General features: G+C 51.8%; 1 protein-coding gene across 11 annotated transcripts in view; it reads left to right on the forward strand.

Annotated features, from left to right (window-relative positions):
- Positions 1 to 12,060, forward strand: part of LOC111840745 (neogenin-like) — a 115,872-nt gene that overhangs the window by 86,931 nt on the left and 16,881 nt on the right. For 9 of the 11 annotated variants that reach the window (XM_072718024.1, XM_072718026.1, XM_072718017.1 and 6 more), the window contains 8 exons: positions 1,813 to 2,041; positions 2,926 to 3,080; positions 4,382 to 4,530; positions 6,352 to 6,490; positions 7,952 to 8,001; positions 9,507 to 9,651; positions 10,715 to 10,825; positions 11,558 to 11,752. In XM_072718024.1, coding sequence (XP_072574125.1) covers positions 1,813 to 2,041; positions 2,926 to 3,080; positions 4,382 to 4,530; positions 6,352 to 6,490; positions 7,952 to 8,001; positions 9,507 to 9,651; positions 10,715 to 10,825; positions 11,558 to 11,752 — 1,173 coding nt within the window. The remainder of the gene's footprint in view (positions 1 to 1,812; positions 2,042 to 2,925; positions 3,081 to 4,381; positions 4,531 to 6,351; positions 6,491 to 7,951; positions 8,002 to 9,506; positions 9,652 to 10,714; positions 10,826 to 11,557; positions 11,753 to 12,060) is intronic. The other 2 variants (XM_072718020.1, XM_072718023.1) reach the window with 1 other exon arrangement.

The raw sequence follows: 12,060 nt of genomic DNA on the forward strand, positions 1-12,060 counted from the left end.
GCTGGGGTGACTTTAGAGTCTTGCATTGCAGTGATGGGGGGGTACTGATGCTGTGCCAGTTAATGCAATACTGCTGCATTAAACAATGCAACACTTTTCCTGCGGTTGGATGTGTTTTTTCACTCTCTCTTTTTTTTTAACTTAACAAATGTTATTAAATTAACATTCTGTTAATTTAATTATTTTCTTTCCTGTGAAACTATACCTAAAACCTGAGTGTTTGACTTTCTGCTGTCGTCACCCTGGTTCCCTTGCTCATTCCTAATGGGGAAAAAACACCACCTTATTTTGAATGTGGAGTGTTTTTTTTGTTAACTGCATTCCCTACGTTTGCCGATGTGTCCATGGCGGCGTGGGCATGTCCCGCGCGCTGCTCTTGTTACACTCTGCCCTTCCTGTCCACTGCTCTTGTTGCACACTGCCCTTCCTGTCCACTGCTCTTGTTGCACACTGCCCTTCCTGTCCACTGCTCTTGTTGCACACTGCCCTTCCTGTCCACTGATCTTGTTGCACACTGCCCTTCCTGTCCACTGCTCTTCCTACATGCCGCTTTTGCATCCCTTTGAGTAACACTGCATGTCAAACACTTCATCCTGCTAGTCCAGCACTGTATAATGAGTTCATGTTTCCTGCAGCTGCACAGTGGAGGCTCGGGGGGGAGGGTCGCCCCGTGTAAGTCACATGAGCACATGCAGGAACCACAAGGGGGCGGTCAGGGGTCAGAGGAGGCAGCTGCGGCTGCCTTTAAGCTTTCGCCTGCCAGTTCCCCTCCCTGCCACTGCTCCGTGCCTCCACTCCCCGCCTCTGCTCCCCACTTCGCTCCTTGCCTCTGCTCCCCACCTCCGCTTCCTGCCTCCGCTCCCTGCCTCTGCTCCCCACCTCTGCTCCCCACCTCCGCTTCCTGCCTCCACTCCCCGCCTCTGCTCCCCACTTGCCTCCCTGCCTCTGCTCCCCACCTCCGCTTCCTGCCTCTGTTCCCCGCCTATGCTCCCTGCCTCCACTCCCCACCTCTGCTACCCGCCTCTCACCTTCACCCCATTTGCCTCTAAGCCGTGTGATTCACTCATTAAAGGAAGGGGCGGGCCCCGGTCAGGGTGAACCTCCTGCAGATTCCTGGAGCTTAACTCTTCAAGAACAGAGGTTAGCGTGCCCAGGGTAGCATGAAAGATTCCCCGAGTGTGTCTGTGGAAAAAGGCCTCGTTTAGGAGACATACGGAAAGGGCCCCTAATTGAGTCCTATAGATGCTGGCTGCTGAGTTGTGCCTGTTTTATGGATGTAAAGCCCAGTGTCTCGCTCACGCTCGCTTGCTTGCTTACTTTATGTCTTGGTTAAATGAGGTCTGCGTGTTTTTTTTTTTTTGGGCAGGGAGGGGAGTGCTTCTCAGAGCTACCTATCAACTGAGCATCCAGTGGAATATCACATGCAATTAGAGAGCAAGTTGGGGCCAAAAAAGCTATGCTTAGAAATGGCATAATGCTGGGCAGGAATACCATTAGTGTATTTGGGGGGGGGGGGGGTGGGGGCTGGGGGGGACCTGTCTGTGGGCAGAAGGAGGAGTCCTTTTGTGCAGAGTGTACAGCGCTATGCCGGCCTGCCGTGTTCTGTAGCTGCCGCCCCCCTCCGAGGGGGCAGTCCTGCATGCCGCCCCCACATGCAGCTTTTCTTTCTTGCTGTGTGATGATTCCATCATTGTTTTTTTTGTTTTTTTTTTTTGTATTGTTTTGTCCTGGCTGCCTTTTTGTTACGTCTTTTTTTTTTCTGTTTTCCCCCTTCGTTTTGCATCCCCCCCCCCCATCCCCTTGTACCCCAAGATGTTGCTCTCCCTACACCCCCCTCCACCTCACTGACCAGTGCCACTGCTGACCGTGTAACGCCAGGCTTCGCTGGTCCTGGGGGAGGGCCCACGCCCTCTGCCCCCCGTGATGTGGTGGCCTCGCTGGTCTCCACCCGCTTCATCAAGCTGACGTGGCGCCCCCCAGCCGAGCCGCACGGGGACAACATCACCTACTCAGTCTTCTACAGCCTGGAGGGCACCGGCAGGTAAGCCCTAGCCCAGCGTGTCCCTCACTGCGGCCGCCTCGCTGTCCCGCCACCCAGCCCCTCTGTAAACGCCCACCGGCTGATTACCGTGACTTAGCAGCAGAGTTGGTGTGAGGCTTTGTTAAACCTCTGTATCTGAATCCTGTCCAGGTGTCACTCACCAGCTGGGTTAATTGTGGTCAAGAGGTATAATTGGGGATAATGAGTTAAACCATTTAACCAAAGCGCCCTGCTGGTTTCGGGGCACAGGAAGATTAATAACATATTAAATGCAGGAAGCATAGAATATTCACCTTTCATTGGTTTTAAACCAAAGCACAGTCATGTGGACGGAGCAGAAGAGGACTGATGCATGATGTCTGCAAAGTGCAGTGCATGCATGGTGTATGCATGGTATCTGCACGGTGTGGTGGATGCATGGTGTCAGTGCAGTGCATGCATGGTGCATGCATGGTGTTTGCATGGTATCTGCACGGTGTGGTGGATGCATGGTGTCAGTGCAGTGCATGCATGGTGCATGCATGGTGCATGCATGGTGTATGCATGGTGTTTGCACGGTGTGGTGGATGCATGGTGTCAGTGCAGTGCATGCATGGTGCATGCATGGTGTTTGCATGGTGTGGTGGATGCATGGTGTCAGTGCAGTGCATGCATGGTGCATGCATGGTGTTTGCATGGTGTGGTGGATGCATGGTGTCAGTGCAGTGCATGCATGGTGCATGCATGGTGTTTGCATGGTGTGGTGGATGCATGGTGTCAGTGCAGTGCATGCATGGTGCATGCATGGTGTTTGCATGGTATCTGCATGGTATCTGCACGGTGCGTACATGGCTGTATTCTCACTTCTCTGTTTGGATTTAAACGTCTCCCTCTTCATTCCCCAGAGAGCGGATCGTGAACGCAAGTCGGCCTGGTGAACTCCAGGTCACTGTTCAGAATCTGATGCCGGACACCAAGTATTCCTTCCGCGTGGTGGCGCATAACCGCAATGGGCCAGGGGAGAGCTCCGCCCCCCTGTGGGTGGCCACCCAGCCTGAAGGTGAGGCCCCCTCCTCTACACACAACCTGCCTCACAGAGAAGAGCACTCCCAACAAGCTCGAGAGCGTGATGGACGGGAGGGGAATCGGAATTCCCAATGTCCTTTTGATTGTTCTGCTGACATCCTGTAGCCGGGAGCCAGTAACCTAGAGAATAGCAGAGCGATGAGCAGTGCAGATCGCAGTGCCGTCAGTGGAGAGGAGCTTCACTGCATTCACACCACGAGTTAGCAGAGGCCCTGCAGCGAGGCGTCTTCATACGTGCCTGACATGTGACATTCCTATTTGTGCTCATACCAGCAATCATATTCTCTCTTTGAACCCAGCGTTCTCTTTAAACTGCCCTCCATCCTCTTTGTCCATTTTTACACTTTCTGCTTTTTAACTCTACCCCCTGTCCTCTTTGTCCATTTTTAACATGTCCGCTCAGTCTGATTTTAAACTGTCCCACATCCTCTTTGTCCATTTTTAACACGTCTTCTCAGTGTCCCCCGGTCCCCTTTGTCCATCGGCTGCGTAACATACACTTCCACACACACAGGGCCTGCAGGAGGCGTGTCTGCACATGGGAAGTACTGTATTAAACAGCATTGTCAGATATGCTGTTGAGCTACTGTGAATTGGCTGCCTTGCAGATGTCTTTGCCTGGTAAATACTGTATGTGACGTGTCTGAGCTGGGAGCCGACGACCCCAGGGGGCCCTGGGGACAGCAGAGGCTCGTTTGTTTGGGTTTGCACCAGCTGAACACCTGATGCCACAGCCCTGTGCTTCCAGCGGCCGACAGAGTTACTAATTGAACGTGATGATTCACGACCCCACCGGGCCAGCAGAAGCGCAGTGATACAACCCCACCCCCCCCCCAGAGCCACACACCAGGCATAATTGAATTAACACTCTGGATAAATCGTTCCTGAAAGCGCTGTGAGCAGATCCCGCTTTAGAGCCTGTGTCCGTGAACGCAGGTGCTCCTCTTTGGGCGGTGGGGGGCTGGGTGAGAGTGTGGGGGTGTCCTTTGATGAAGCTGTTCCTAAAGGACAGCTGGACTGCAGTAACAGGGGACCAGAAGTGCTTCAAGTTAATGGAACAATCAACACTTCCTGAGGTTGCCTTGCAGGACATTAGTTCCTGGGCAGAGATCAAGACTGATCAAGGCTCAAGACAACTATTAGGAAGGCGTTTGTTTCATATATTGACCATTTTCATGTGGCAGCTTCACAATCCTCTTACGTGGCTGTGAGATTTTGTGGTCATTCGCCCTTTACTGAAAACCTTGTCCGCCATCCTGTGTCTTGCTGCTACAGTCCAGGTTCCAGGCCCGGCGCCCAACCTGCAGGCTGTGGCCACGTCGCCGACCTCCATCGCCGTCAGCTGGGAGGTTCCCCTCACGGGCAACGGCGAGATCCAGAGTTACAAGCTGTACTATATGGAGAGGGGCTTGGACACAGAGCAGGTGGGCCCTGGCCTCTTCTTCTGGCCTGCAGATGCTGTGCTTGCGTTTGCCTCATCTCATTAGGGAGTGTGAGCAGGCTGAAAATGGAAAATCATCGCTAAATCATCGCTAAATCATCGCTAAATCATCGGATTTGTTAATCTGTCTAACCTGTAAGGAGACACTCTTCTCCTTGTTATAGAAACAGCAGCTCCCCTTGCAGGACAGACTCTCCCGACCTATGGGTGTATCAGGGCCATCCACCGGATGGCGCTCTCGTCCTGCTCTGCTCGGCTCGGGTTCCCTATAGCTCTTCAAAAGTATTAGTCACTGTACTGGAGGTTTCTTAGCCAGGCATAAAACATGTTAACCATGAAATCATTCTGAAACCTAGAGAGACCACATATAGCATGAACAGGTTTATATCAAACCTAGAATGCATGGACTGAAATTTAATATCCGGCAGCCTGTGGCCCGTAATCGCCCTCTGTAGCACGCCGACCTGCCCTATAGCATCGGCATGCTGAGTGCTGTCTCTGCTTATCGGTATGAGTCATGATGTCAGGCAAACTACTGAAGCTCAGTAAACTCTTATTTACAACTTTCCAAAAGAGTTGGGATGCTGTTTGAAATGTAAATAAAAACAGAATGCAGTGATTCACAAATTATATAATCCCACATTTGAAACTGAATGAATGAATTGAAAATAGAACAAAGATAAAATATCAAATGTTGAAACTGAGAAATTTAATTGTTGTATGACAAATATATGCTCAGTTTGAATTTGATGCCAACAACACATTTAAAAAAATTTGGGACAGGGACAACAAAAGACTGTAAAAGTTGTGTAATGCAAAAACAAAACACCTGGTTAAATATCTCACAACTAAAAGGGCAGACCCTTAAAGTCAACTTGCTTGCAAATGACCGACCACATTGGCAAATGACAACTGCTGTGGTCGGGATTGCGAGAGTGGTCTTCATCAGTGTGCCGAAATGGCTGCGAAATAAACTCTCCTCGTTTGCATTTTTTATGTCCATTGGCGAATGGTTTGCGAGAAACTATCTCATGCATTCCACCTGGGGGGCTCCTGCGTATCGACACCCTCCCCTAAGCCTGCAATGCCTCTGTAGATTGTGAGTCCCTCTGCCTGTGGTGAGATGAAGCACTGTGTAGCATTAAAAACCTTTTAATATGATAATGCATGATGTGTCCGTGGCCGTATTAATGTTTGGGTTCCCTGGGGGGTGGGTTTGAGGGGGCAGATTGGAGGCATGGAACGTCAGGGTAACTACATGCACCCTGGGACGCAGAGAGGCGGGTATGCAGCTGGTGTATGAATTATTTAAGAGTTGCTAATAAATTTTGGTGCATGTAGCCTAAGAAAGAGCAGTTAGTGTTAGCTGATGGGGTCTTTTGTAGCCTGAGCTAGCTCAGTTAGCATTAGCTGATGGGGTCTTATGTAGCCTGAGCTAGCTCAGTTAGCATTAGCTGATGGGGTCTTATGTAGCCTGAGCTAGCTCAGTTAGCATTAGCTGATGGGGTCTTATGTAGCCTGAGCTAGCTCAGTTAGCATTAGCTGATGGGGTCTTATGTAGCCTGAGCTAGCTCAGTTAGCATTAGCTGATGGGGTCTTATGTAGCCTGAGCTAGTGCAGTTAGCATTAGCTTATGGGGTCTTATGTAGCCTGAACTAGTTCAGTTAGCATTAGCCAATGGGGTCTTATGTAGCCTCCTGCAGACCTGCTAGGTGAGCATGGCCTCTGTGACCTGCAGGCTCACCAATGGGGAGGTTCTGGGGCTGTGAGCTTGGAGGCTTTGAAACCTTTTCTTTCCTGACAGGACATCGATGTGGGAGGTCTGTCCCACACTGTGACTGGACTGAAGAAGTTCACGGAGTACAGCATCCGCGTGGTGGCATACAACCGGCACGGACCCGGAGTGTCCACTGAGGACGTGGTGGTGCAGACCCCGTCAGATGGTGAGGCAGAGAACTGGGGGTCTCTTTGCTTGGCTGCTTTATAGTCTCATAAGGGTTACTGTAATACTCTCCCCTTCCCTATGAAATTAAGCTCCGAAACCAAAAAGGCAGCAGTAATGTAGTGGTTACCAGAACTGATTTGGAAGCAGAAGGTTACTTGGTCACGTCCCAAGAGGTTCTAGCTGCAGAAACATTAGTGACCCGAATTGCTCCAGTGAAAATCTGGCTGAATAAATCAGCAAAGTTTTAAATAGCTTTGCATAAAAGCATTAGCTGTTTATGCTGCCACTGTTAACGTAATATAAATACTGTTATAAGAAAGTTCTGCAGGGTTTTGGGCAGCTTTGGTGGGAGATCATGGACTGTAGCATAAGACCAGCGACAGCAGTAAGGGAACTCTCTTAGAAAGCATGACAGCACTCTGCTTTTATCCCAGCATGTGAAAAGGGACTGGGATCCTTATCAAATCTGATTTTGCATAATTAAATCTTTTGTGACAGGATCTTTCTCCCCATTGTGGTTATGCCATAGTGGGTTTCTGCCAAGTCGTGGGGGGGCTACATGTACTTTGTGGACCCCCGGCCTGGTAGGCAGGACTCCTCAATACCCCAGCCTCACTCTGGGTAGTCTGTCTGGCTGATGCCTGCTGCTCCAGGGCACTAATGTATCACACAAAGCCAGAAAATAGCATCTCTTACTGGTGGAGAATATATAGCACCTTAACAAACAAATCAGCATCTAGCATCAAGCTCTGAGTTCCAGTGCCCTGTGTACTGCGGGTGTCGGCACCCCTCACTGTAGGGAGCGGCCAGTGGAGATGTGGGTCGGCTGCTGCCCTGTGTACTGCGGGTGTCGGCACCCCTCACTGTAGGGAGCGGCCAGTGGAGATGTGGGTCGGCTGCTGCCCTGTGTACTGCGGGTGTCGGCACCCCTCACTGTAGGGAGCGGCCAGTGGAGATGTGGGTCGGCTGCTGCCCTGTGTACTGCGGGTGTCGGCACCCCTCACTGTAGGGAGCGGCCAGTGGAGATGTGGGTCGGCTGCTGCCCTGTGTACTGCGGGTGTCGGCACCCCTCACTGTAGGGAGCGGCCAGTGGAGATGTGGGTCGGCTGCTGCCCTGTGTACTGCGGGTGTCGGCACCCCTCACTGTAGGGAGCGGTCAGTGGAGATGTGGGTCGGCTGCTGCCCTGTGTACTGCGGGTGTCGGCACCCCTCACTGTAGGGAGCGGTCAGTGGAGATGTGGGTCGGCTGCTGCCCTGTGTACTGCGGGTGTCGACACCCCTCACTGTAGGGAGCGGTCAGTGGAGATGTGGGTCGGCTGCTGCCCTGTGTACTGCGGGTGTCGGCACCCCTCACTGTAGGGAGCGGTCAGTGGAGATGTGGGTCGGCTGCTGCCCTGTGTACTGCGGGTGTCGCTCTGTGTTCCTCCTCACTGACGATCTTCTGTTTGGAATCCCCCAGTGCCGAGTGCTCCTCCACAGAACCTCACCCTGGAAGTCCAGAACTCAAAGGTAAGGAATTAGAAATAGAACCACAAACCCCGGTACAGTCAGGCTGCTCCTGCTGACATCCATGGTGCCCCTGCTTTCCGTCTGGCCGCTCTCCCCCTCCCCATCCCCGTCTCCCCCCGCCTCTCCTGTGGTCAGATTCCTGGCCGCCCCGGACATCTCACTGAGCTTTAAATGGCTCATCTCTCACACCCGCGGGGCTTTATTCTCCGGCCGCGCTCGCTACCGCGCCTGTCCGGCCTTCTTAATGGCCCCCCTTCCATCTGCACCCCAGACGGGCTGCTGGCGCTGACCTCCTAGTGCTGGGTAGGAGATGCTCCGGTGTGTTGAAGCAGTGCTTCGCTGCTCGCAGGTAGAATCCCTGCTGGCGCTTCACTTGCTAGGCCACTAATAGCCAGTGGGTAGGAAGACCCTTGGTGTGTATTTTTAGTGTCTCTTTTATATATGTATGTTTTAATGACTGTTGTACTCCTCTATATCTCTCTGGATGTAACAGTGCCTCTTTTATGCAGAAGGTCCATGCTTACACCTGGACCGTACATCATCTTCTCATTTATGTTGGCTGGAATTCAGCGTAAAAAAAATACTTCATATTATGATGCTTTGAGGTCAAATTTTACATGGAGGTTGTCCGCCCATGCGTGACTCACGGCCCGCTTGTAGGGGTGTGTGCTGTGGTGAGGAGGCTCTCCTTCCTCCTCGCGGGGACACCATAGGCTGCTCCTCTGTCACACCACCTCCTCTCTCCCTGCCCATCTGTCCCCGATCTCAAGCAGTCAACTAAATGTGTTTCCTTGATTTGTGAATAATGCAAAAATGTTAATGGCTTAATCTGGATTTTTTTTGGTGGTGGGGGGCATGGAAATGAAGTAATTGTTCCCACTTAGGCAGATTTAATAAGTTACATTCCCTTGGCAGAGAGATATACCATTAATTATATTTTCTAACGGCGTTTCCCGCTCGCTGCCTCGCCCGGCTCCAGCAGTGGGCTGTCAGACCTCCAGCTAAACACCCGCCTGCATTTATTAATCCTGCCTGCAGGGAGCGCCGTTTGCAGCAGCCGGGCTTATTTATTATTCATTTATTTACTTGCACCCGGGTTTATGGCTCCCTCGATGGTCTTTGTTAGCATTGCGTGCATAAACACGTGTCTGTTTGGGGTGTGTGAATCCGCCATTGGGGGCGGGGCAGAATAGGGCCAGTGCCATGCCATTGGCCAGAGACTCTGCACATGCGTCTGCTTCTGGGGTGGTGATTGGTGGATTTGCAGCTAAAAAAAATGTGGTGCGTGCCGGTCATGATGATCAGCCCTGCTGTAGGACAGGCATCCAGGTGGGTTATGTGACAGCTTATTTTGTGACACCTTTTTGCCCTTTACGACACAGTTTGATATGTGACATCACCCCGGGTAGGCCCACAGGCTGGCTGTATAGGAGGTCAGTCAGTCTCTCCTCAGCGCCTCAGGCTGTTCCCCTCTCTTCATGCCTCCTGTTCTCTGCTGCCCCCAGAGCATCATGGTAAGGTGGCAGCCGCCCCCCTTGGGGACCCAGAACGGGGAGATCATTGGCTACAAGATCCGCTACAGGAAAGGGCTCCGCAAGAGTGAGGTGGCAGAGACCACCACAGGCACCCAGCTCTTCCAGCTCATTGATGGTGAGCACTCAACTACCCCGCCCCCCCCCCCCCACCATCTATGGTGAGCACTTCCCCCCTCCCCAGCTTGTCGATGGTCAGCATAATCCCCCTGCCCCAGTGTGTTGGGGTGGTGTAACGGGCAGGGATGATGGAAGCTTCAGGAGGACATGGTGCACGTCGCTTCACTGCTCTACAAGTGCTGGTGAAAGTCGGGGACGGCCTCGTTTTCAAAGTGGGGAGGAGAACTCACCTGCAGACCAGCTTCAATTGTCACCTCACTAGCTTTTGTAGTTGTGGAGCAAAGGGCACAACAAGAAACCCAAAGGCCAGCTCATTATGTTTAGTGTCAAATGAGGTGTAGTTTGCTTGTTCAAAGCCCACAGCAGAGCCGTCTGTTCTCTCCAGCGGTCGCCGAGGGGAGTTATAAGGGGAACGTATCTGAGCCGGGGGGGGCAGACGGCGACATTACCGCGCTGCAGGGCGAGCGGCCTCCATCACCCTTGGCGCTCTTGCTGGTGGACACTGGGATCTGCGTTCCAGTTTATGCCATGACCAGACCAAGCTCTCCAGTACAGTTGTTTTACTCCAAAGCAGAATCTTTATCTATTACTGTCACTTAGTCTGTTTTAGCAGAATTTAAACCGCTCTTATGTTTTTGAAATCTGATCATCTTCCATCTCTTGGCAGAATAACAGATTTTCTCTTACTTGCATGAATATTATACGAAGCGAGCGTCCTGAAGCGAGCAGTAGTCTGAAAAATAATTTGAAATGGCAGATGACTGTGTGCCTGAGAGCTGGGTGGGTGACAGATGCTGGAAGGCCCCAGGAGTAACTTCAGAGGGCTTGGGTGCTGTTCCTCATTCTGTTTTGATGTTTCGGGGTGATGGTTCCAACGGAGCTCCTGCTATCAGGGTGTGGGGGCAGTGGGGGCAGTTAATGAATTCATTACCCTAAATGGTGGGGGAGGGAAAAGAGGAAGGAGGTGATAGGGAGAGAAGGTGGGCGACAGCTGGGCCGGTGTATGATGGAGAACGCGCTTTGGGTGATGAAGCTCCCGTCTTTCCCTGCCGCCTTTACAGGCCTGGAGCGCAGCACGGAGTACGCATTTCGCATAACTGCCGTCACGGTGAACGGAACCGGCCCGGCCACCGACTGGGCCACGGCGGAGACCTTCAAGAGTGACCTGGATGGTAAGAGGGCTAGGATGGGCAGGCAGGGGGGAGGCCGAGCTCCGGGGTTCTGAGTGACATGAGGCACTCTCCATATCAGAGAAGAAGCTAAATAAGCCCCATAACCCCCCCAGGTGGGCGGTTATGTGTGGGACGCACTAATAGGAAATCAGCACTCGTCTTGTATTTGTAGGAAGCATAATCTGTCCAAAGAAAAACTTTTTCTTAATAAATCATATTAATGAAAGCCCTTAGATGACAGTTTATTGATTAACAGTATGTTTGTTTTCGAGAAAGCTGAGCTGATAGCATTTAGAAAACATTTCCTATCCAAAGCACCGAAAAGAAATCTGATAACTCTCTTAGAGTCAACGTCACAAAAGTTTAGTTTTGATTCCTGTGCTCCTTTGTAACTGATTGGCCGATCTACAGAAGCTGTCAGTAAACAGTCGTTCGCTGAGGAATGTTTTTATCTCTCGGAGTCTGGCTCCAGTGATAGGCTTGTTCTGATTGTATTTCAAAAAGAGTGTAATTTTGGCAGCAGAGGGTCAGTTAGCTTTGTGAGCAGCTGGTCGGCCTGCGAGATCTGAGCGGGAGCAGAACAGAGGACGGGTGTCCCTCAGAATAGAGGACGGGTGTCCCTCTGAATGTGCGGGGGGGTTTGCCCAGCGCATGCGGTGCCTTGACTCAGCGCCCTGCAGCCAGGTGACACGTTCCCAGTGTCTCACCCTTGTGGCTCTGCGTTCTTTGCAGAGACGCGGGTGCCGGACGTTCCCAGCTCCCTGCAGGTGCGGCCGCTGGTCAACAGCATCGTGGTCAGCTGGACACCCCCGGAAAACCAGGACATCGTCGTGCGCGGCTACATCATTGGCTATGGCATCGGAAGCCCCCACGCCCAAACCATCAAAGTGGACCACAAGCAGCGTTACTACAGCATCGAGAGCCTGGGTGAGAGCGAATGCCAAGCCAGCCCAGCACAACCCCACAAAGTATCACCCCTGATCTTTTCAGTGTCACCCAATGGAACAGAATCCAGCTGGGCAGTGATATGAGGCATCAGCATATAATAGCACTGAATCAGTCCAGCTCCAGCGCTTGAAGGTGCATTTCCTCACAGCCACGTTGTGCGATACTATGCTGCCACTGCTTGAATTAATACAGTGAAAAAAATGAAAGGCTGTTGGGGTTCATTTACATTTAAAATTCCCTTTATTATCAAACAAAGAAAACAAATAGAAGTGTTTAAGTGGCTTCCT

This window comes from Paramormyrops kingsleyae, chromosome 11 (assembly GCF_048594095.1).
Source record: "Paramormyrops kingsleyae isolate MSU_618 chromosome 11, PKINGS_0.4, whole genome shotgun sequence".
Taxonomy (NCBI): Eukaryota; Metazoa; Chordata; class Actinopteri; order Osteoglossiformes; family Mormyridae; genus Paramormyrops; species Paramormyrops kingsleyae.